The sequence below is a fragment of the Hyla sarda genome, chromosome 4 (genome assembly GCF_029499605.1).
Source record: "Hyla sarda isolate aHylSar1 chromosome 4, aHylSar1.hap1, whole genome shotgun sequence".
Lineage (NCBI taxonomy): Eukaryota > Metazoa > Chordata > Amphibia > Anura > Hylidae > Hyla > Hyla sarda.
The window spans coordinates 136770483-136796481 of NC_079192.1; the positions used below are offsets into that span (position 1 = coordinate 136770483).

Consider the following 25999-nt stretch of genomic DNA (forward strand, 5'->3'; position numbering starts at 1 on the left):
AAAAACGCCATGCCATAACTATCACTTTTGCTGCAACCCTCCCCCATTGAGCTCAAAAAGGAAAAACTGTAGCACTGAAAAATGCATAAAAACCAAACATTATAAATACACCATGCACTTAACGGTAAATCCTTTTGATAAGCTTTGAAAAAAACTATAATTGTTTCAATTACAGGAGTAACTAAATAGGATCAGTGTACACACTGTAGAATAAAGGCACAACAATATAGCATAGTGATTAAATTCTTGCTCAGCTGTTTCCCAGTAGAAACAAGCAATGTGTTTCTTCTATGGTAAAAATAAAGTTACAAATAAAAGAATAGTAAGTAAAAGCTTCAACACATGTAAATCTCCCTCTTAACCCATGGATAAATATTATACATTTACAACATGACTAAATAAAAAATACATAATTTACCTTTGATTATACTCAAATATAATGTAATATGTTTACACGGCCAAATTACCAGCTTGTGACATTTCTTAGAAACGCTGCAAAGTCTATGTGTATGCTACATACATTTGGTTTCCTGTCCTCATAAAAACAGCAAACGTTTTTCAAACAATCGAAAATTGTGTTTACTGTGTCCAAAAACAGTATTGAGATCAAAGTGACCTAAGCAATTCCATCTGAAAAAATATATATACGCTTGGGTAGTCTGTGTGATGACATGAAGCATTTATTAACATCCTTTACTCATGATATCAAACTTAAAGGGGTTATCCAGGAAAAATTTATATATATATATATATATATATATATATATAAGTTAGGAGTAGCCGTATTAGTTCAGTGATGCAAAAAGCAAAATCATCGGTAGTTGCAGTATCTTGTAATACCTTTTTTATTGGACTAACAAGATTATGTAGAGACAAGCTTTCGGGATTCCTCCCTTTATCATCTGGCCCCAGAAAGTTAAACAGATTTGTAAATTTCTTCTATTAAAAAATCTTAATCCTTTCAACAGTACTTATGAGCTGCTGAAGGATTAAGATTTTTTAATAGAAGCAATTTACAAATCTGATTAACTTTCTGGAGCCAGTTGAGATATAGATATATAATATATATATATATATATATATATATATATATAATTTTTTTTTTTTTTTTTTTCATGGAATACCCCTTTAAAGAATGATCTACTGGGTGGGCCATTTATGTGGATACACCTTAATAAAATGGGAATGGTTGGTGATATTAACTTCCTGTTTGTGGCACATTAGTATATGTAAGGGGGGAAACTTTTCAAGATGGGTGGTGACCATGGTGGCCATTTTGAAGTCGGCCATTTTGAATCCAACTTTTGTTTTTTCAATAGGAAGAGGGTCACATCAAACTTATTGGGAATTTCACAAGAAAAACAATGATGTGCTTGGTTTTAATGTAACTTTATTCAACCCTCTTCTCCCACTCTTCACACACTTAGCACAAGCTTCCAGTATCCGTAGTTTCAGGTGATGCTATGGTGTGATGGTATTGATGGAAATTGATGGTATGGTGTGGTATATGGGGTACAAAGATAGTGGGGCCATTCTTCATCAATGGAAACCTCAAGGCCACTGGATATGTGAAATTGCTACATGATGATGTGTTTCCCTCTTTATGCACTGAAGCTGGCACGTTCCCTGAGTTTTTCCAGCAAGATGGTGCACCACCACATTATGGGTGTCAGGTCCGAGCATTCTTGGATGAACAGTTTCCTGGAAAGTGGATTGGTCGTCGTGGGCCAGTTGAATGGTCCCCAAGGTCTCCCGATCTGACTCCCTTAGACTTTTATCTTTGGGGTCATCTGAAGGCAATTGTCTATGCTGTGAAGATACGATATGTGCAGCACCTGAAACTACGGATACTGGAAGCCTTTGCTAGCATTTCTCCTGCGGTGTTGCTATCAGTGTGTGAAGAGTGGGAGAAGAGGGTTGCATTGACAATCCAACATAATGGGCAGCACATTGGGGCTCGAAGGTCTGAATATTTGATATAAAATTAATTTATTTGTAAAATTGATTTATTAATGTACAATTGATAGTAAAAATGATATTAATAAGTAGTAAATATTATAGCGGTCTGTTACCTACAGGGCCCTTGTAGGTCAGCTAGACCACAGATCGTGTAAGATAAAATCAGTGTATACCATATTTTTCGCCGTATAAGACGCACTTTTTCTTCCCCAAAACTGGGGGGGAAAAGTTGGTGCGTCTTATACGGCAAATACCTGTCCTATCGCGGCGGTCCCTGCGGCCATCAACGGCCTGGACCCGCGGCTAATACAGGACATGACCGTTCGCGGTGATGCCCTGTATTAATACTTCAGACGCGGCGATCAAAGCGGACCGCTGCGTCTGAAGTGAAGATAACACTAACCCGGCTGTTCAGTCAGGCTGTTCGGGACCGCCGCAGTGAAATCGCGGTGTCCCGAACAGCTTACAGGACACCGGGAGGGACCTTAACTGGGGTGTAGCTTAGCTTAGTCATAAAGTGAAGGGGCTACAACTCCCAGCATGCCCAGAGAGCCAAAGGCCGTCCCGGGCAGGATGGAAGTTGTAGTTTTGCAAAAGTAGCAGAGGCAGTTGCGCTCTGCTACATTAATGCAGTATACGGCCACCTGTATAGATGGCTGGATACGGTGATCAGAAGGCCACTTACCCACCTCCGTTCCTGCTCCGTCACTGGACTTGTAGTAATGCAGGAAGATGAGGGAGCTGGAACTGGGGGGGGGGGGGGGGGGGGGGGGGGGGGGGGGGGGTAAGTTAGGCTCTCCAGGTACTAACCCATTTTTTTTGCTTTTTCTTCTCGTTTCAGATACGTGATAGCGGTGGACTACATCGGAATCGGTGGACTACGACGATGACCTGCAGTTTTTTCTTTTCTTTTAATAAAATGGTTAACGAGGGCTGTGGGGGAGTGTTTTTACTAATAAAAATTTTTTAACTTGTGTGTGCTTTTTTTCTTTGTTATTACTTTACAGGCTTAGTAGTGGAAACCGTTGTGTAGACGATGTCCATTAGGAGTTCATTGGAAAAAAAAAAACGTGTGGTTCCCCGTCTTTTCATTTTCAGCCAAATACCAAAAAAACAGCAACAGCCTGACGTTACCAGGGTGGGCGGGGACCATTGTCACTGGCCCTCCCCAGCCTACATAAGGCCAGCCTGTTACCGCCTAGGCCCAAGAGCACCATATTTGGCACTCTAGGCCTGTTGGTATTGGCTCTTCCCGGTTCCCCTGTGGCGTTGGGTACCGGGGTAATAATTGGGGGTTAGTGCTAGCGGTTTTTGGGGCTAACGCAAAGCCTCAACTTAGTAATGTACTCCGTCTACACAACGGCTTCCACTACTAAGCCTGTAAAGTAATAACAAAGAAAAAAAGCACACACAAGTTAAAACATTTTTATTAGGAAAAACATTCCCCTACAGCCCTCGTTAACCATTTTATTAAAAGAAAAGAAAAAACTGCAGGTCATTGTCGTAGTCCACCGATTCCGAGGTAGTCCTCCGCATTCACGTATCTGAAACGAGAAGAAAAAGCAAAAAAAATGGGTTAGTACCTAGAGAGCCTAACTTACCACCCCCGTTCAAGCTCCGTCATCTTCCTGCATTGCGACAAGTCCAGTGACGGAGCAGGAATGGAGGGGGGTAAGTGGCCTTCTGATCACCGTATCCAGCCATCTATACAGGTGGCCGTATACTGCATTAACGTAGCAGAGCGCAACTGCCTCTGCTACTTTTGCAAAACTACAACTTCCATCCTGCCCGGACGGCCTTTGGCTCTCTGGGAATGCTGGGAGTTGTAGCCCCTTCACTTTATGACTAAGCTAAGCTAAACTCTCTAAACTACACTTCATCTGCCTGTAAAACTAAGTTAGCTACACTACACCCGTGTACAACTACACCAACTATGCTAGAACTGGACTAACACTACACTACGCTAACTACTCTAAGACTACGCTGCGCTCACTACTGTCCTTTTGCTGTCTAATCTAAGCTAAACTACAACTCGCAGTGTGCCTGGGCAGCCTTTAGCTGTCTAGGCATGCTGGGAGTTGTAGTCCTAAACTATGCTAAATTACAACCTCCTACACTAATCTACCTACCTACGCTACTTGCGTAGTGCTGCGCTCGCTGCTCTACTTTCTGTTCCCCATTCCCTGAGCGTTAGCAGGGGACGGGGAGTAGAGCAGCGGGCGGGGAGGCAAGCAGATGACAGCGCTATCAAGCATAGGCATCCCGATAGCGCTGGCGATCGAGCGTGCCTGGCGGGTGACAATAAAACAGTAAAAGTCGGGCCACAGAGGCCATGAGAGCTCCGTGCAGCTGCCGTGCGCATCGATGCGTGACGGTTAAATATGTCACATGACAAGTGTGAGCCAATAGGATGTGATGGAGGTGGAGCATTTCATTCTATGGCAAATTTCATTCTACGGCCCGTCATCCAATAAGAGCGGCGTGCGTAGCGACGTCAAGGCATGGACGAAGAGCGAGGATAGCGAGCAGCTGAGACATTCCCGGAACGACGGGTACACGGCGACAGCGATGGAGGGCGACATCCAGGGCAGCAGTGACGAGCAATGACGCGTTCGGAGCGGCGAGGGACACGTGAGTACTACCTCCTATACCAGTGGTCTTCAACCTGCGGACCTACAGATGTTGTAAAACTACAACTCTCAGCATGTCCGGACAGCCAACGGCATGCTGGGAGTTGTAGTTTTGCAACATCTGAAGGTCCACAGGTTGAAGATCACTGTCCTATACTTTACATTGTATTTGGTTCAGATTCTTTATTTTCTAGATTTTTATCCTATAAAATTAAGTGCGTATTATATGTCGGAGCATCTTATATGACAAAAAATACTGTATGTAATTGAATAAAACAATATAAAAACAAAAATATACATACAATGGTATAAATTAGTATAAAGTGTCCACAATAATACAAGTGACTTCAGAATTGTGCTCCTGGTATAATTAATTGTAGTCCGAGTGAATGCACTCTTCTCTCATTGCATGTAATAAATATTGGTGCAGATTCTGACAAATACCGCTATATACTGTAATCCAAGGGTATAGTTCAGCAAAGTACTTTTTTTTTATATGCAGAGCGCAACAGCACAAGTTGCAATTGTATCCAACTTATAGTAGTTTGCATCAACTTTCAAGGTAAGTGTAAAATGAGCTTTCATTCATGCAAAAAATCGATCCTGGCTCCTAGGCAGAGAGCCAGCTCCAGGAGACTCAGCCGTCTCACAGTTTAGCAGCAATAAGTGTAATGGACAGTCACGGATCAACGTGCAAATGTTTAAGATAGAATTTGCACCTTGATTAGATGTGTGCTCGTCTCTGTGCGATCCCGGCTCTAGCACAGAGGGCCCACTCCTGGAGACTTGGCCGTCTCCGATTTGGCAGTGATGGTATTGGGCTCCTTTTGTGTGGACTGCAGCTGTTCTGTAGGTAACGACCAAGCTGTGTCCTAGTAATAGGTGCTACATGCCTGTCCAATGAAGGAAACAGGAGTAGTGATGATCCTTGGTACATTGTCTATGAGAGGTAAAATTGGATATTGTGGCACTTGTAGTGGTAGTTAAGGATGGATGCATTTCAGGTCCTCCTTAAGGACCTGAAACGCGTCCAGCCTTAACTACCACTACCACGCCCCCTCTCAAAGACTTGCATTGAAGGGACGCGCGTGACGTCACACGGGGGCAGAGTCCTGACGTCACGGACTTCATTTCCCGGAGTTGCGACTCAGACCCTCCAGCGGTTCGGGTGAGAACACAGGTGGGTGCCGCAATCAATCATGCAGGGGTCCCCAGCGGCGGGACCCCCGCAATCAGACATCTTGTCTAGGGTGGGATTACCCCTTTAAGATAGAATTTGTACCCTGATTAGATGTGTGCTGGGCTCTGTGTGATCCCGGCTCTAGCAAAGAGGGCCCACTCCTGGAGACTCGGCCATCTCCGATTTGGCAGTGATGGTAGTGGGCTCCTTTTGTGTGGACTGCAGCTGTTCTGTAGGTAACGACCAAGCTGTGTCGTAGTAATAGGTGCTATGTGCCTGTCCAATGAAGGAAACAGGAGTAGTGATGATCCTTGGTACTTTGTCTATGAGCTAAAACTAAACCATTACTTTTAGCTACTGAAGAACGCGTCCAGCCATAACTACTACTACAAGTGCCACAATATCCAATTTCACCTCTCATAGACAAAGTACCAAGGATCATCACTACTCCTGTTTCTTTCACTGGACAGGCATGTAGCACCTATTACTAGGACACAGCTTGGTCATTACCTACAGAACAGCTGCAGTCCACACAAAACTAGCCCAATACCATCACTGCCAAATCAGAGACGGCCGAATCTCCAGGAGTGGGCCCTCTGTGCTAGAGCCAAGATCGCACAGAGACCAGCACACATCTAATCAAGGTAAAAATTCGATCTTAAACATTTGCACATCGATCCGTGACTGTCTATTACACTTATTGCTGCTACACTGTGAGACGGCTGAGTCTCCTGCAGCTGGCTCTCTGCCTAGGAGCCAGGATCGATTTTTTTGCATGATGAAAGCTCATTTTACACTTACCTTGAAAGTTGATACAAACTACTATAAGTTGGATACAATTGCAACTTGTGCTGTTGTGCTCTGCATATAAAAAGAAAGTACTTTGATGATCTATACCCACACTTGGATTACAGTATATCGGTATTTGTCAGAATCTGCACCAATATTTATTACATGCAATAAGAGAAGAGTGCATTCACTCGGACTACATTTAATTATACCAGGAGTACAATTCTGAAGTCACATGTATTATTGTGGACACTTTATACTAACTTATACCATTGTATTTATATTATTGTTTTTATATTGATTTATTCAATTACATATACACTGATTTTATATTACACTATCTGTGGTCTAGCTGACCTACAAGGGTCCTGTAGGTCACAGACCACTATAATATTTACAACTAATTAATATCATTTTTACTATCAATTGTACATTAATAAATCAATTTTACAAATAAATACATTTTATATCAAATATTCACAGACCTTCGAGCCCCAATTTCTTTATCTATTGTATTTTTGCTAGACACCGTGGGTGTAGCTGTCATTTGGGCAGCTCAGGCCGCGGGTTAACAGATTGGTAAGAGCCTCTCCAATCCCCTTCTATTTTACATTTTATAAGTGGTCATAAACTTGTAAATATCTCATGAAAGAGATAGTTACGTTAAAACCAAGCACATCATTGTTTTTCTTGTGAAATTCCCAATAAGTTTGATGTGTCACATGACCCTCTTCATATTGAAAAAACAAAAGTTGGATTCAAAATAGCCGTCATGGTCACCACCCATCTTGAAAAGTTTCCCCCCTCACATATACTAATAAGCCACAAACAGGAAGTTAATATCAGCAACCATTCCCATTTTATTAAAGGGGTATTCCAGGCCAAAACTTTTTTTTATATATCAACTGGCTCCAGAAAGTTAAACAGATTTGTAAATTACTTCTATTAAAAAATCTTAATCCTTCCAATAGTTATTAGCTTCTGAAGTTTTCTGTCTAACTCTCTGATGACTCATGTCCCGGGAGCTGTGCAGTTCCTATGGGTATATTCTCCCAGCATGCGACATCATCATTGAGTAGTTAGACAGAAAACTTCAGAAGCTAATAACTATTGGAAGGATTAAGATTTTTTAATAGAAGTAATTTACAAATCTGTTTAACTTTCCGGAGCCAGTTGATATATATAAAAAAAGGTTTTGCCTGGAATACCCCTTTAAGGTGTATCCATATAAATGGCCCACCCTGTACATATGTCTTTTAACCTTTACAACCTTCATGAGCTATTACATACAAGGCAGATGACAAGTTGAAAAAACATGGCTTTAAATGGGTATTCTGCTCAGGCAGGTGCTTAGGATAAACACATTATTTACCTTTCTCAACCCCCGCACTTGCCACTGCTATCGCAAAGCTTTTGAAGTTGCTCGTGAAATTGACCACTCATATGCAGTTGGGAGACCGGGGAACAAGGATGTTTACATTTTTTTTGCCGTTTTAGCACCTGCCTCAGCACAATTATAAAAACATACTTCCTGAAATACCCCTTTAGGGTCTATTCACATGTACAGTATTCTGCGCAGATTTGATGCGCAGATTTGATGCACAGGATTTCAAGCTGTGTTCAGCCATTCAGTTTACATTGAAATCTGTATCAGAAAATCCTGAGCATCAAATCAGTGCAGAATACTGTACATGTGAATAGACCATTAGGGTCTATTCACACCTAAAGTGCACATTTGATGTGCAGTATTTGAGGCTGCAGATTTCAATGTAAACTAAATGACTAAATAAATATGAACAGGATACTGTACATGTGAATACACCCTTAGGGTCTATTTACACGTACAGAATCCTGCACATATTTGATGCATATAATTTGAAGCTGTGTTCAGTCATTTAGTTTAAATTGAACTGTGCAGCATAAAATCTGCAGCTTTAAACCCTGCACATGATTCTGTACTGAAATACGCTGTGCATGCACTATGAGCAGTCACACAGGGCTTTCCATTCTGCAGCCCTATGTGTGTAGTAAGATACAGAGGCGGGCCAAACAGCCTGGCGTAACTTTGACATGCAGCCCACCTCCAAACCTTATTGCACACACAGGACTGTGGTGGGGAAAGCCTTTTGTTTGCTAACAGCGCATACGCAGTGCATTTCCCGCTGCCCAGCAGATTTCTCACTGTGTGAAGTACTCTGTGCATGTGCTGTGTGTGACCCTACCCTTAGGGTTTCATAAAGAGCAGGATTCCTAAAGTAGACCACACAAAAAACATGCAGTGTAATTCTACATTACATCATTTTCAAAATGTCGTAAATTTTCACATACTAGAAAAATCATTTTGGTTTTAAAAGAGGAATTTTCCTTTGCTTTCGCATATGCAAAATGTCTAATGCATAACAGATGGTTCTGATTGTGTAATGGAGTGGTAAGTAATTCACTGCAGGGTATAATCAGATTTAGTTAGGCTCCTTTCACACGATATATGTTTTAAAGACCCATTATAATGTCCTGTTAAGAAAACCCTTAAAAATGGGCGTTAAACTTTTTTTGATTATCCGTTATCACCAGTTATGAACAACGGACGTTATTTGTGACAGGAGAAAAATTAGTGCATGTAACTTTTTTTTCTCCCGTCACAAATAACATCCGTTATTCATAACGGGTGATAACGGATAATCAAAAAATCCCATAGACTTGAACGGGATTTTGTAACGGACGTTTTTAAGGGTTTTCTTAACAGGACATTATAACGGGTCTTTAAAACAGAGCAACATATAGTGTGAAAGGAGCCTAAGCACATCATATACATTTACAGCTCTTAATTATGTTAAAAAAAATCTGAATTTAAGGTTATTTGTGGCTCAATTTTTCAATAATTCAAAAAATTTGCTTATGGTAGAAACTATACCTTGGTGGCAAGACGACACTCCACAACTCTTATGTTGAAATGAGCTGTTGCAGCCTTATTCATTTCAACACAACTATTGGCAATCACAAAAACAGCTCCTTGTGGAAGTTTTACATCAGTTGCTCTCAGAGGGCCAAATTCTATCAACTTTGCCTGTTAAAAAATACAAATTTAATGTTTTAAAATAGCCACAGTCTAATGGCTACACAATACAAACAATTGATGTATTTTAAAAGGTAATTAAATTACAATAATTATCAATGAAATTCTACCCCACAATACATAATATCATCAATTAACATTTGAACATCTGGGTAGTATACTTTTTTCTTCAAAATTTGGGAATCTAATCTTTCCTATCTGTTTAATTGAGGCCTATGGTTGGGGATTATTATGCCATTTCATCCCATTTTGCTGGTGATATACCGGCCAGATGGAGGCAAAAAAAGACAAATGTCTGTACTTTATCATGGGATTTGGAGACTCAGGATCTGGAGACTCAAAAAATGTAACCCATTAAGGACTCAAGGACAATTTTATTTTTACGTTTTCGTTTTTTCCTCCTCGCCTTCAAAAAATCATAACTGTCATATTTTCATCCACAGACTAGTATGAGGGCTTGTTTTTTGTGTGACCAGTTGTCCGTTGTAATGCCATCACTCACTTTACCATAAAATGTATGGCGCAACCAAAAAAATACTATTTGTGTGGGGAAGTTAAAAAGAAAACCCCAATTTTGCAAATTTTGTAAGGTTTTGTTTTCACCGTACAATTTACGGTAAAAATGATGTTTGTTCTTCATTCTTTGGGCCAATACAATTAAAATGATATCCATGATTACATACTCTTCTGTTACTGCTGCGCTTAAAAAAAAAAAAACGCAAACTTTTTAACAAAATTAGTACACTTAAAATCCTTCTATTTTGAAGACCTATAACTTTTTCATTTTTCTGTATAAGCAGCGGTATGAGGGCTAATTTATTGCGCCGTGATCTGTACTTTTTATTGATACCATATATGCATAAATAAAACTTTAAATACATTAAATACATTTAAATAATTGGGGGAATAAAATGTTCTAAAAAAACAGCAATTTTGGCCTTTTTTTTTTTTTTTACGTTCACCGTACGGTATCATTAACATCATATTTTAACAGTTCTGATATTGACGCACGCGTCAACACTAAATATGTTTATGAAATTATTTTTATCTTTTACACTTTTTGGGGGTGAAATGGGGAAAGTGGGACAATTTACATTTTTATTGGGGGAGGGGATTTTTCCCGTTTTTTTAATTTTTTTTTTACTTTTAATTTTACACTTTAATAGTCCCCATAGGGACTGTTCAGTGCTATGCATAGGACATATCACTGATCAGTATTATCGGCTATCTTCTGCTCTGGTCTGCTCGATCTCAGACCAGAGCAGAAGACCCGTGGAAGGCAGCAGAGGCAGGTGAGGGGACCTCAGTCTGCCGTTCTGGATGATCATCTATTTTAGTGACCGCAGTGCTGCAGATGCCGTGATCTGTATTGATCACGGCCTCTGAGGGGTTAATGGCGGACATCCATGCGATCGCAGATGTCGCCCATTACCGGCGGGTCCCTGGCTGCTATCAGCAGCCAGTACCTATCATGCATAACCCGAGCATCGCTCCAATGCTCGCGGTAATGTATAGGACGTAAATGTACGTCTGGTGCGTTAAGTACCACTGCACCAGGACGTACATTTACGTCCTGCGTCGTTAAGCGTTTAATTTTATGTGCTTCAGATGACAGCCCTGCTACACAACCAAACTGCACTTGAAATGGTCTGATATTCCATCATTACCAATAACTATAAATGTAGTGTGACCACTGTAATGTGCTGTTTTTTTATCTCTCCACTGGGAATAAAGCTCACAGCCAACCAAGAATATATCATAATTATAGTGGAAAAAGCCAATTTTTGAAAGGCTTCTGATAAACGTGTGGAGGACTACAAAGCGCTTGTGAGCAAGTTTTATAAATAACAAAATATGAGAATTGTTATTACACCCTCCACAGGTTGGCAACAAAAATTCTGGACAAACAGCCTTTATAGGTAATAGGTCAGTATCATTGTTACCAGTGTCACCCACACTACAAGCCTGTACAACAGGTTAATGCAAGTGATACTGATGACAGGTTCCCTTTAAAAATGTTATTCTAACCCCTATTCCTTTTAATTTTTTTCGTATTTGGGGCTGTATGAGGGCTAATTTTTGCACCACAATATGAAGTTTTTATCGGTACTAATTCTGGCAGCATTCCTGTGTGCCGGAGGATGGTAATAAACTAAAGGCTACCATTTGTACCCACTGGACACTGCAATCGTACTGACACTTCCACTTTCTTCATTAATGCAATGTTCAGCTTTGATTACTGCTTCTAAAAAGTTAAAGATGGCCCTCAGTGTATTTTCTGATATCTGTCATTAGTGATGAGTCTCCAGTGCTCGCTTCATAGCCATACTGCAACTGTACAGCCATGTGCGCACAGTAGTACTCTTCAGCACCATTCATTTGTGATACATGTCCTTAACCCCTTAACGACCACGGACATAAATGTACGTCCTGGTGAGGTGGTACTTAGCTCACCAGAACGTACATTTATGTCCTGTGTATGACCGTGAGCATTGGAGCAGTGCTCGCGTCGTACACAGCAGGTTCCGGCTGCTAGCAGCAGCCGGGGAGACGCCGGTAATGGCTGACATTAACCCCTCAGATGCCATGATCAGTACAGATCACGGCATCTGCTGCAGTGTGCATGTTAAAATAGATGATCGGATCACCCACAGCGCTGCCGCGGGGATCCGATCATCTGTAATGGCGGACGGAGGTCCCCTTACCTGCCGGCATCTCCCGGCGTCTCCTGCTCTAGTCTGAGATCGAGCAGAAGATCACCAATAATACTGATCAGTGCTATGCCCGATGCATGGCACTGAACAGTATTAGCAATCAAATGATTGCTATAGATAGTCCCCTATGGGGACATAAAAAGTGAAAAAAAGTTGAAAAATGTGTGGTGTCCCGGTACAGAACCATAAAAGTCATTATATGGTATTGACTTGTATATTAAGTATGTACATATATTATATGTATTGTACAGTGAATGTAAGTAATATATGAAGGTTGTTAGGACGTTTACTCTGTATAGGATCTTCCTAAGGTCATGTGATATGTCATGTGGTATGTGATCACATGATACCCAGAGTTCCATGGGCACAGGTAACCAGGAAACCAGCTACCAAAGGGCTTTAGTCCAGCCGCTTGATATATAAAGGGCTGCAGTCTCCACATTCTCTCTCTTGTCTCTTATCTCCTGGACCCAAAAGCAAGCACAAGTCTTGTACAAGTAAAGTCCAGCATATCTAGGCCAAAGCCTATAAGTCTGCAGCCACATCAAATATGTGAGTACAAGTCAATTTCTACTGTCCCTACCAAAGTCATAACAGTAGTACAGTGGCCTGCATCATTATTATAGCAACTACAAGTCCAAGCAAGCCTGAGAGGTTCCCTGTGTCCTGGTCACCTCTGTGGAAGTTATTTGTAAAGACTGTTATACTGCCTTCTTCAGTAAAGTTCCAGTTGCATCAAAACCCTGCTTTGGACTCTCATTTACTATATGCCATTTTGGGTTGGTTGTCAGCAGTAGCCTACACCAAACAACCACATCCTGCCATCACGAACACTAGGGGTTAACAACATCTTGCCCTAGGGGTTAACAACATCTTGCCCCAGGGGTTAATACCATCTGGCCCCGCTACGCCCCGTGGTCCCGCCATAACACCGGTGCCTCACCACAAATGTAAAGACAAAAAGTAAATAAAAAAAAAGGTGAAAAATACCCTCCCCCAATAAAAATGAAAATTGTCAGTTTTTCCCATTTTACCCCCAAAAAGCGTAAACTTTTTTTTATAAACATATTTGGTATCGCCGCATGCATAAATGTCCAAACTATTAAAATATAATGTTAATGATCCCATACGGTGAACAGCGTGAATGTGAAAAATAAAAAAAAGTCCAAAAATGCTGCTTTTGTCAAATTTTATTCCCAAAATAATTTATAAAAAATGTATCTAAAAGTTTTATATATGCAAATATGGTATCAATAAAAAGTACAGATGATGGCGCAAAAACTGAACCCTCATACCGCCCTATATACGGAAAAATTTAAAAGTTATAGGTGGTCAAAATAGGGCGATATTACACTCAGCAGTATACAGCGGCAGTCACTCACATTTTAAGGCCTAACCAGCAGCCAACCATAACAGTGTCAAAGATGAAATACTTTGTTTTTCAGTTTAAAGGGGTACTCCGGTGAAAACCTTTTTTCTTTTAAATCAACTGGTGGCAGAAAGTTAAACATATTAGTAAATTACTTCTATTAAAAAATCTTAATACTTCCTGTACTTATTAGCTGCTGAATACTACAGAGGAAATTATTTTCTTTTTGGAATGCTCTCTGATGACATCACGAGCACAGTTCTCTCTGCTGACATTATTATAATAATAATAATAACACTTTATTTATTGTTGTCCTTAGTGGGATTTGAACCCAAGTCCCCAGCACTGCAAGGCAGGATTGCTTACCACTGAGCCACCATGCTACCCTTAGCATACATCTGCTATGCATGGTTGCTAAAATGGACAGAGATGTCAGCAGAGAGCACTGTGCTCGTGATGTCATCAGTGTTCCAAAAAGAAAGGAATTTCCTCTGTAGCATTCAGCAGCTAATAAGTACTGGAAGGATTAAGATTTTTTAATAGAAGTAATTTACAAATATGTTTAACTTTCTGCCACCAGTTGATTTAAAAGAAAAAAGGTTTTCACCGGAGTACCCCTTTAACTCATGGATGGCAATGTGTCTCAGGGCACTTTTGATCACAGAAAACAATCTCGGTCGCCTGTGATAATTAGATTATCGGGTGAGCCCAATTTAAGGAAGAACTACTAAAGGTGGATGTTCAACATTATTAAGCAGAGCACCATTTTCAAGCAATATGGGGAAGAAAAGGGATCTCTCTGCTGCTGAAAAGAGTGAAATAGTTCAATGCCTTGGACGAGGTATGAAAACATTAGATATTTCATGAAAACTTAAGTGTGATCATGAAGAGATTTGTGGCTGATTCAGAGCACAGACGGGTTTGTGCAGATAAAGGCACATTGAGGAAGATTTCTGCCAGATCCATGCATCAGATCAAGAGAGCAACTGCTAAAATACCATCACATAGCAGTAAACAGATATTTGAAGCTGCTGGTGCCTCTGTAGTCCAAGGGACATCAATGTGTAGAGTCCTCCAGAGTCTTGCAACTGTGCATAAATCTTCTATTCGGCCACCACTAACAAATGCTCACAAGCAGAAATGGCTGCATTGGGCAGAAAAATACATGAAGACTAATTTTCAAACAGTCCTGTTAACTGATTAATGCCTTGCAACCCTGGATGGTCTGGATGGACAGAGTAGTGGATAGTTGGTGGACGGTCACCCTGTTCAAACAAGGCTGCGACATCAGCAAGGCGGTGGTGGAGTCGTGTTTTGGGCAGGAGCTGGTCGGTCCTTTTAGGGTCCCCGAAGGGGTAAAGATGGCCCCTGAAAAGTATGTGGAGTTTCTCACTGACCACTTTCTTCCCAGGTACAGAAGGAAGAACTATACTTTCCGTAATAAAATCATCTTCATGAATGACAATGCACCATCTCATGCTGCAAAGAATTCCTCTTCATCAATGGCTGCTATAGGGTAAAAAGGAGATAAATTAATGGTGTGGCCTCCATCCTTCCCTGACCTCAATCCTATTGAGAACCTTTGGAGCATCCTCAAGCAAAACATCTATGAGGGTGGGAGGCAGTTTACATCCAAACAGAAGTCCTGGGAGGCTATTCTGACATCTTTCAAACAAATTCAACCAGAAACTGTCCAAAAACTCACAAGTTCAATGGATACAAGCCTTGTGCAGCTGCTATTAAATTGAGGAGCTAGACAAACAACAGGAGGAGTTAAAGGACAGGCTGGATTTTCACCAAATAGTGCAGCAGGAACACTTTGTCAAAATCTCTGACCACCTTTACATGCAAAAGGACATCTCCATAGGCGCAATAATTTGCAGCTCCGTGGCACCCCTGAATCTGTGCGCCTCCTGACCTTGATCTGACTGCTCAGAAAATCTTTGCCGTCCTACTGGGTTCTGAGAAACCTTTTGCCAATGAGCTGGACTGGATGAATGCCTCCTTCGGCTCTAGGCCCCTGATATTGCGCAATGTTATGTGCCTTATACACTTTTTCAAGGAAAAAGACATGACAGTCATGACAGCCGATAGAGATGATGAACTTGTTAAGCTAGATGGAATGTCAGTCTCCCTGCTGCCTGATCTTGCTAGACGTACCTTGCAATTACATTGCGCTCTAAAGTCCCTCTTGGTGCCGCTTTGTGAGAGGGAGATGCCTTTCAGGTGGGGTTTCTCCTTTCAGCTAGTGGTTCACTTCAAGGGTAAGACCCTTGTTTTTTGCCACCTGGGCGACCTGACAAAGTTTATAACTGTCCTAGAACTCCCGATGATGGCTCTGGCAGGTTTCCCTATGTCTCCTGGATCCTCCTCACCCTTTACCTGATGCCACTTCTGGGTGGCTCTTCTGTTGGCACTTGCCTGGGTTATGTGGGACTACTGTTAGCCTCTGGACCTGGCTTAGTCCCCGACTGGATGGTTGCTGAGGAACGGCTGTGCTTTCAGCCTGAGACCTCTACCCATCGAGTTTAACTGCTGTTCTGCTGGATGTTTAAATATTAGATTGCTTTATGCTCATACGTGGGTTGCTTTAGCTTTTTTTTTTCTGCTCTTGTCAGCTTGGGGGCTGATGTTTTCATTTTTTTTTTTTTTATAACCTCTGTAGTTGGCTTGTATTGCCCCTACTCTGGGTTGACAGTTGGTTGGTTTACAGCCCTCTAATGGGATTTTTGATGCAGGTTTTTCGGCCCTTTTCTTTGTTGGTTCTACTTCTGTCCTTTCTCTCTCTTTCCTTTTTTTCTTTTTTCTTTTTAACTTCTTTTTGGTCCTTTCCCTATGCTCTCCGTAGACTGAGAATAGTACTTCATGACCGTCACCTTGTAGACCTGTGGCGAGTGGTCAAGGACTACACTTACTTCTCCCCATCACACAACTCATGGCCATCTTGACATGATCTTTGTTAGTCATTTTCTCTTTTCTATGTCCCCTTGATCCTCCATAGACTCCATTGTCTGGATATATCATGTTCCAGTACTAGCTAGGTTTTATTTCTCTAGGGGTGAGCCCCGTCCTTTCTCCTGGAGGCTGAATGAACATTTGCTCAGGGATCAATTGTGTTTATTAGTGGTCCATCACACTTTTTCAGATTTTATCAAGATACACCAATCTGATCCTACCAGGTTGCCTCTTCAGTGGGAGGCTTTGAAATACACGGTCTTTGGGGTATTTATTGCTCATGGGTCTCGTCTAATACAGCCAATGCCCTGACATTATGATCCCTTTTTGAAACCTTGGCCTCGCCAAAAAATCCTACTTATTTAGATGCTACGCACGACCAGATTTCAAATACGAGACAGCAACTGCTGAACTGCCGATCAGGTTGGCTTTGTCTCTGGCAGGGTAGCTAGGGACAGCACACAAAAATTGTTCTCTCTCATGGCCACCACCAGGTCTCATGGCCTATTAATTCCGAAAAGGTATTTGATAGGGTGAGGTGATATTTTGGCCTTGGACCACTTGGGTATGGGTCAAAGGTTTCATGGTCACAATGTTTTATACAAAGGAGCTACAGCTCAGTTTAGAGTCATTGGTTTCCTCCCCTTTACCTATCCATAAGGGGACCAGACAGGGTGTCCTTATTCCTTTACATGATTGCCATGGAATACCTGACAGTGGCTTTGAGACAGAACACATCTTTTCCTGGTCTTTCCCTTCACTCCTGTTCTTATAAGTTATCCTTGTACGCAGATGACCTGCTTTTATATATCATGTCCCCATGCATTTCCCTTTGGTAATTTTGGCAGTATTTGCTGAATATGAGGATCTTAGTCACTTAAAGGTTAACACCCATAAGTCTGAGCTTCTTAATGTCTCCATGCCACCTGAGACCTTTGCATGGATTCATCCCAATGACCCAGCATAACTCTCTTTGATATTTGGGGATTAACATAGTTGCTGACCTTAATGGTCTTTTTGCGGCTAACTTACAAGTAATTGAACAGGACCTTAATACCTCTTACTCTCTTATGGTTTAGTAAGATGGCTGCTGTTAGGATGCCTGGCTCCTTTTTTTTATGCAGACTCTCCCTATTTGCATCCCTGCCTCTTTCCTCTCTGGGATTCGGTCTCTGGTGACATATTTTGATCTGTCCCCTGGTGGCTCTAGTCTTCAAGTGTTGATCCGGAGTAAGGAGAGCTTTCCCAACTTTTGTATGTACTATAGAGCTATGGTCTGCTCACGTATCCTTAATCTCTGTTATCATTCCACTACAAAAGAATGGGTGAGTCTTGAGAAAGGTATTTCCCTTCTCCACCCTGCTGCCATTCCATGGTTATCACCCCCTCTTGCTCTTCTATTGCATCTCTCCCCTACCTTTATCATGTTTTCCTACCCATCTGGGACTCCATTATCGCATCCCTGTGACATTTTACTTCCACCCAGGCCCACTTGCTCCTTTGTTTAGTAACCCCTTCTATCCAAATGATGTAGATATGCAAGCCCTGCTTGGTCACAACCCTGACTTTAAGATGTCATATCTGGGTCAACCCTGACCCCTTTTGGTGTTGTTCTTATCGGCGCCACCTAGTGAGTTGTTCACATACGAGAAACTTAGATGTTTCTACTCCTTTCTGCAGCCTTAAACTCAGTTACACAGACCCCTCACTACCTCCTCATACCATTTCTCTTATTTACGGAATACTGTGAGGTTCAGTTGAGCTTTCAGTCAAGCCCATGTATGTCCTTAAGTGGTAATCTGAGCTTTACCATGTGTTCACCACCAGGGAGGTTTCTAGCATGTGTCTACTGACTCATAAAGCTTCTATCTCTTCCAGTATTCTGGAGAATAACTTTATGGTGCTATCTAGATTGTACCGGTTTCCACAACGTGTTCATGAGATGTTCCAAACAGGATCTCTAATCAGGTGACCTACTTGCATACTTGGTGGGACTGTCCACCAGGGATGTGCACATAGGCATCTAAGGGGGCTGTAGCCCCAAGCCCCTTCGCAGCACCTGCCTGTAGATGCCCTATTGGAATATTATTGCACTTTGCAATGTTTTGAGCAAAATAGTGTTAAAATCACGGCAAAAATTCCGCTATTTTGCGCAAATGTGGAAGACTGCAGTCACCAGGAAGCACAGGCTGCGAATGCACATGTGTTACATACATATGTTATATATACAATCAGTATCAGTGTGTCGCCAGCTGCTGCAAAACTACAGCAACCAGCATGCCCAGACAGCCAAAGCCTTTCTGGGCATGCTGGGAGTAGTAGTTTTGCAGCAAAAGCTTTCAACACAATGGTTGGAAAACACTGATCCATACCATTACAAAGATCATTTTTGTTTTGATGGGACTTTTTGATAACCTTTTATAAATCTTTTTATGGTACATGAAGTGACCAAAAATGCACAATTCTGATTAGTGCAATATTTCTGGTTTTGGGACGCCACTTACAATTTTGCCACACTAAGTCTAAAACAGGGAGCTGTATATAGGGGGTATACAGATTAGTATATAGGGGAACAGTGTGTGAAGGGGCCATTTGAATTGATTTGGGGGGGGGGGGGGTATCCCAAGTTGAACCCTTTATGGACACAGGCCAATTTCCATTTTTGAATTTTCCTTTTTCTCCTCCTTGCCTTCTAAAAGCAGTAACTCTCTAACTTTTCCACTCAAAACCCATATAATGGCTTATTTTTTTGCTGAACAAATTCTACTTTGTAGTGACACCTTTTATATCACATTAACCCCTTCAGGACCAAGCCCATTTTGGCCTTAAGGACCAGAGCGTTTTTTGCACATCTGACCACTGTCACTTTAAACATTAATAACTCTGGAATGCTTTTAGTTATCATTCTGATTCTGAGATTGTTTTTTCGTGACATATTCTACTTTAACATGGTGGTAAATTTTTGTGGTAACTTGCATCCTTTCCTTGTGAAAAATCCTAAAATTTGATGAAAAATTTGAAAATTTTGCATTTTTCTAACTTTGAAGCTCTCTGCTTGTAAGGAAAATGTATATTACAAATAAAAAATTTTTTTATTCACATATACAATATGTCTACATCATAAAATTGACATGTTTTTACTTTTGGAAGACACCAGAGGGCTTCAAAGTTCAGCAGCAATTTTCCAATTTTTCACAAAATTTTCAAACTCACAATTTTTCAGGGACCAGTTCAGGTTTGAAGTGGATTTGAAGGGTCTTCTTATTAGAAATACCCCACAAAAGACCCTATTATAAAAACTGCACCCCCCAAAGTATTCAAAATGACATTCAGTCATCATTTTAACCCTTTAGGTGTTTCACAGGAATAGAAGCAAAGTGAAGGAGAAAATTCACAATCTTCATTTTTTACACTCGCATGTTCTTGTAGACCCAATTTTTAAATTTTTACAAGGGGTAAAAGGAGAAAATGTATACTTATATTTGTAGCCCAATTTCTCTTGAGTAAGCACATACCTCATATGTCTATGTAAAGTGTTCGGCGGGCGCAGTAGAGGGCTCAGAAGGGAAAGAGCGATAAGGGGATTTTGGAGAGTAAGTTTTTCTGAAATGGTTTTTGGGGGCATGTTGCATTTAGGAAGCCCTTATGGTGCCAGAACAGCAAAAAACCCTCACATGGCATACCATTTTGGAAACTAGACCCCTTGAGGTACGCAACAAGGAATAAAGTGAGCCTTAATACCCCACAGGTGTTTCACGACTTTTGCATATGTAAAAAAAAAAAAATTTTTTTCACTAAAATGTGTGTTTCCCCCCAAATTTCACATTTTTCCAAGGGTCAATAGCAGGAAATACCCCCCAATATTTGTAACCCCTTCTCTTCTGAGTATGGAGGTACCCCATAAGTTGACCTGAAGTGCACTATGGGTGAACTACAATGCTCAGAAGAGAAGGAGTCATATTTGGCTTTTTGAGAGCAAATTTTGCTCGGGGGGCATGTCGCATTTAGGAAGCCCCTATGGTGCCAGAACAGCAAAAAATACTCACATGGCATACCATTTTGGAAACTAGACCCCTTGAGGAATGTAATAAGGAATAAAGTGAGCCTTATTACCCCACAGGTGTTTCATGACTTTTGCATATGTAAAAAAAAAAAAAATATTTCCACTAAAATGTGTGTTTCCCCCCTAATTTCACCTTTTTGCAAGTGTTAATAGCAGAAAATACCCCCCAAAATTTGTAACCGCATCTCTTCTGAGTATGGAGGTACCCCATAAGTTGACCTGAAGTGCACTATGGGCGAACTACAATGCTCAGAAGAGAAGGAGTCAGATTTGGCTTTTTGAGAGCAAATTTTGCTCGGGGAGCATGTCGCATTTAGGAAGCCCCTAAGGTGCCAGAACAGCAAAAAAAAAAACACACATGGCATACCATTTTGGAAACTAGACCCCTTGAGGAACGTAACAAGGGGTACAGTGAGCATTTGCCCCCCACTGGTGTCTGACAGATCTTTGGAACAGTGGGCTGTACAAGTTTTCATTTTCATGGACCACTGTTCCAAAGATCCGTCAGACACCTGTGGGGGGTAAATTCTCACTGCACCCCTCATTACATTCCGTGAGGGGTGTCGTTTCCGAAATGGGGTCACATGTGGGGTTTTGTTTTTTTTGCGTTTGTCAAAACTGCTGTAACAATCAGCCACCCCTGTGCAAATCACCTCAAATGTACATGGTGCGCTCTCCCTTCTGGGCCTTGTTGTGCGCCCCCAGAGCACTTTGCGCTCACATATGGGGTATCTCTGTAGTCGGGAGAAATTGCGTTACAAATTTTGGGGGCTTTTTTCCCTTTTACCTCTTGTGAAAATGTAAAGTATAGGGCAACATCAGCATGTTAGTGTAAAAAATAAAAAAATTTTACACTAACATTCTGGTGTAGACCCCAACATTTCCTTTTCATGAAGGGTTAAAGAAGAAAAAGCCCCCCAAACCTTGTAACGCAATTTCTCCCGAGTTCAGCGATACCCCATATGTCGCCCTAAACTGTTGCCCTGAAATACGACAGGGCTCCAAAGTGAGAGCGCCATGTGCATTTGAGGCCTAAATTTGGGATTTGCATAGGGGTGGACATTGGGGTATTCTACGCCAGTGATTCCCAAACAGGGTGCCTCCAGCTGTTGCAAAACTCCCAGCATGCCTGGACAGTCAACGGCTGTCCGACAATACTGGGAGTTGTTGTTTTTCAACAGCTGGAGGCTCTGCTTTGGAAACAGTGGTGTACCGGACGTTCTTATTGGGGGAGGGGGGCTGTGTAAGGGTATGTGTATATGTAGTGTTTTTAACTTTTTATTTTATTTTGTGTTAGTGTAGTGTAGTGTTTTTAGGGTACAGTCACATGGGCGGGGGATTACAGCGAGTTTCCCAGCGCAAAATTTGCTGCATCTCAAGATGCGAGAAACCCACTGTAAAAGCCTCGCCCATGTGAATGTACCCTGTACATTCACGGGGGTGGCGGGGCGGGGGGGGGGGGGGGGGCATCAGCTGTTGCAAAACCACAACTCCCAGCATGCATGGTCTGTTAGTGCATGCTGGGAGTCATAGTTTTGCAACAGCTGGAGGCACACAGGTTAGGGAACACTGAGTTAGAAATAGACAATGTTTCCCAACCAGTGTGTCTCCAGTTGTTGCAAAACTACAACTCCCAGCATGCCCAGACAGCTGAAGGGCATGCTGGGAGTTGTAGTTCGGCAACATCTGAAGGGCCAGATGTTGCTGAACTAAAACTCCCAGCATGCCTGGACAGTCAGTGCATACTGGGAGTTGTAGTTTTGCAACAGCTGGAAGAGCACAGATTGGAGACCATTATACAATGGTCTCCAAACTGGGGCCCTCCAGATGTTGCAAAACTACAACTCCCAGCATGCATGGTCTTTTAGTGCATGCTGGGAGTTATAGTTTTGCAACAGCTGGAGGCACACAGGTTAGGAAACACTGAGTTAGAAACAATGTTTCCCAACCAGTGTGTCTCCAGCTGTTGCAAAACTACAACTCCCAGCATGCCCAGACAGCTGAAGGGCATGCTGGGAGTTGTAGTTCGGCAACATCTGAAGGGCCAGATGTTGCTGAACTAAAACTCCCAGCATGCCTGGACAGTCAGTGCATGCTGGGAGTTGTAGTTTTGCAACAGCTGGAAGAGCACAGATTGGAGACCATTATACAATGGTCTCCAAACTGGGGCCCTCCAGATGTTGCAAAACTACAACTCCCAGCATGCCCAGACAGCCAAAGGCTGTCTAGGCATGCTGGGAGTTGTAGTTTTCACACTCCTAGAAGCAGCAGTGAAGATCTTCACTGCTGCCTCTGAGGACCACATACTTACCCGTCGCTGCTCGTCCACGTGGCCGGTCCCGCGCTGCTCCTCGGTCCCGCCGCTGGATCAGGTAAGTCCGCCGGTCCCCACGTGTTCCCCCCTATGCTGCAGGTCCCCGCGAGCCCCTGCAGCCTTCGTCCCCCGTTCTGCCCGACTTCCAGGGGCGGGCAGTGCGGGGGATCTGAACTTTCACCCCAGATCACTGTGATTGGTCCACAGGGACCAATCACAGTGATCGCTGACCAGGACCATCAATTGATGGTCCTGGGGGTGAAGCAGAAGTTGTCCCCTGCTGGAAACAGCGGGACTTCTGCCAGTTAACCCGTGCGATGCTGCGCATCGCCGGGTTAACTGAATGTCATTTATAAACGCCGGGATGCGCGAACGCACTGCACAACCCGGCGTTTATATATGACATTCTGCGGGAAGGGGTTAAAATGTAATGGGGTAGCAATAAAAACATAACTGGGGAGAAATAAAAAAGGAAACCACAATTTTGCTTTTTTTTTTTATTTTTTATTTTTTTTTGGGGGGGGGGGGGTGTTCCTTTTTGTGCTGTGCCCTTCCCTTTATGATTAAACTGACCTTTTCTCTTTACTATGTGGATTCCCATGGTTACACGCTTTTCTCTTATTGTACTGCTTAAAAAAAATTATAACTTTTCAGGCAAAATCTTTATAATTTTTTTTTATATACTGGGCAGTTTCAAGGTAATTTTTTGTTCCATGATCTTTAGTTTTTATCGGTAACACTTTATTTTTGTACCATCATTACTTTCTGACAGATGATCATCTGTAGGGTTAGCTGTATAAGAAATAAACGCTGCTTGTTCATTACTTTGGAGTCTAGTATTGATTACTACCTCGCTCTACCATTCAGCAAGCACCAGGCAAGTGTAGTTTTCTTCCTGCCTCTGTAACGAGATGCGCCCCGGCCGGACATACCGGCCGTGAGCGCATCTTCCCCGGTGTGTCAGCTCCCAGCAGGGCTGGGATTCGCAATGCGGGATGCGCCCGTCCCAGCCCGTCACTCACCTCCGTCCCCGGCCTCTGTCCCTAAGCTCCTACGCGCGCGCGCCCCCACCTCCTAGCGTGCGCCGGAGCTTTGAAATTTAAAGGGCCAGTGCGTCCGTAATTAGTGTTTGCACCTGTACCTTGGTTATAAGTTTTTACTCCTCCCTAGTACCCCTGCCGGATCTTTGTTTGCCTTGCGCCTAAGCAAGCAGTCCTTGTAATTCCTTGCCATGTATCAGACCTTTGCATTCCGTGACCTGACTGTGTTTCGAACCGCCAGCCTATTGACCTTCTGCTACCCTACTGACTACACTCCTGTGCCGCCTGTCCTGACCTCTACCCTGTCTGACTATGTCCTGCCTATTCCTTTGGTACCACGCTTCTACTCATACCACGATAGTCTGGAACAGGTGATGTAGTGGATCCGCTGGACCTGTGTGGCAGATGACCCCTGGCACGACTCGACCACACAGGTCCAGCGGATCCACTACATCACCTGTTCCAGACTATCGTGGTATTACGGATCTACTACTCCCTGGGTACCTGCCCTCTGCGGTGAGTCTTACAGTAAGATACGGCCATGGATCCCGCTGAGGTACCCCTGCCTAAGGATTTGAATCTCTCCTCCGAAGTGGTCCGTCAGTCGCAACAGTTGGCCCATCAGGCGCAGCAATTAAATCAACTGTCCGCCATGGCGCAGCTACTTCTGTCTATGCAGCAGCAGTCTCCACCAGTCCCTGCAGTTCCTTCAGCTTCAAAGCTTTGTCTTCCCCTTCCCACGATGTAGATGTAGATGCTTTGTGATGCAGTGCTCCTTGCACTTGGAGCTCATGGCGGATCAGTTTCCTACAGAGCGTGCTATGGTGGCCTTTGTGATCAGCCTCTTGTCTGGAAAGGCCCTGGCCTGGGCTACTCCGCTCTGGGATCGTGGCGATCCAATTACATCCAACTTCACAGCTTTTCTGGCTGAATTCCGCAGTGTTTTTGAAGAACCCGCACGTGTCTCCTCTGCCGAGTCGGCTCTTCTTAATCTAAGTGAAGGGACTTCCTCTGTGGGAGACTATGCAGTCCAGTTTCGTATCCTTGCTTCAGAATTGGCATGGAACGAGGCCTTGTGTGCTATATTTAAAAAAAGGACTTTCTAGTAGTACAAAGGACGCTCTTGCTGCACGAGATTCTCCAACTAACCTGTGTGAGCTGATCCATTTGGCCGCACGCATTGATGTGCGTTTTTCCGAAAGACAGGAGGAGCTCCAAAAGGAAAGTGGACTTACCGAAAAGGCTATACCAAAGTATCATACTCTTCTCACTCTGGAGGAAAGATCCCGATGTTGCAGCAAGAATTTGTGTCTATACTGTGCCAGCCCAGAGCACTTCCTCAAAGACAGTCCTTCCCCTTCTCAGAATCCAGGAAAACGTCCGAACCCAGGATATGTAGAAGGTTCCTCTTTGGGTGTGTGCATCGCCTCTTCTCGTTTGAATATCTCCGTAAAAGTCCACGTTTCTGCCCAGACTTCTTTCTTCGCTACAGCATTTTTGGACTCGGGTTCTGCTGGCAATTTTATTGATGTCTCTCTCGTGCATGAATACCGCCTTTCTATTACCCGCCTTGCCAAGCCACTGTTCATCTCTTCCGTCACTGGACAAAATCTGGACTGTAGAGTGCTATATCGCACGGAGTCTCTTTTTTTGCAGGTGGGAGTCTCACATAAGGAGAGGATTGAATTCTTTGTGCTACCAAATTGTACTTCCCAGATACTTCTCGGCCTTCCTTGGCTCCAACTCCATTCCCCGCAGCTTTACTGGAAATCCAGAGAGGTCATTCGCTGGGGACAATGCTGCCAAAATCGTTGTCTAGAGTCGGTCCAGCCTAAAATTCTTTCTTCTAATTCTCCCATGCCTGGTCTGCCTACCCCTTATCAAGATTTTCTGATGACTTTTGCGAAAGACAG

General features: G+C 42.8%; 1 protein-coding gene across 8 annotated transcripts in view; it reads right to left on the reverse strand.

Moving 5' to 3' along the window:
• Positions 1-25999, reverse strand: part of GALK2 (galactokinase 2) — a 626364-nt gene that overhangs the window by 191122 nt on the left and 409243 nt on the right. For 7 of the 8 annotated variants that reach the window (XM_056572234.1, XM_056572231.1, XM_056572227.1 and 4 more), the window contains one exon: positions 9470-9622. The exons of the other annotated variant lie outside the window; for it this stretch is intronic. In XM_056572234.1, the coding sequence (XP_056428209.1) occupies positions 9470-9622 (153 nt within the window). The remainder of the gene's footprint in view (positions 1-9469; positions 9623-25999) is intronic. 8 annotated transcript variants of the gene reach the window in all.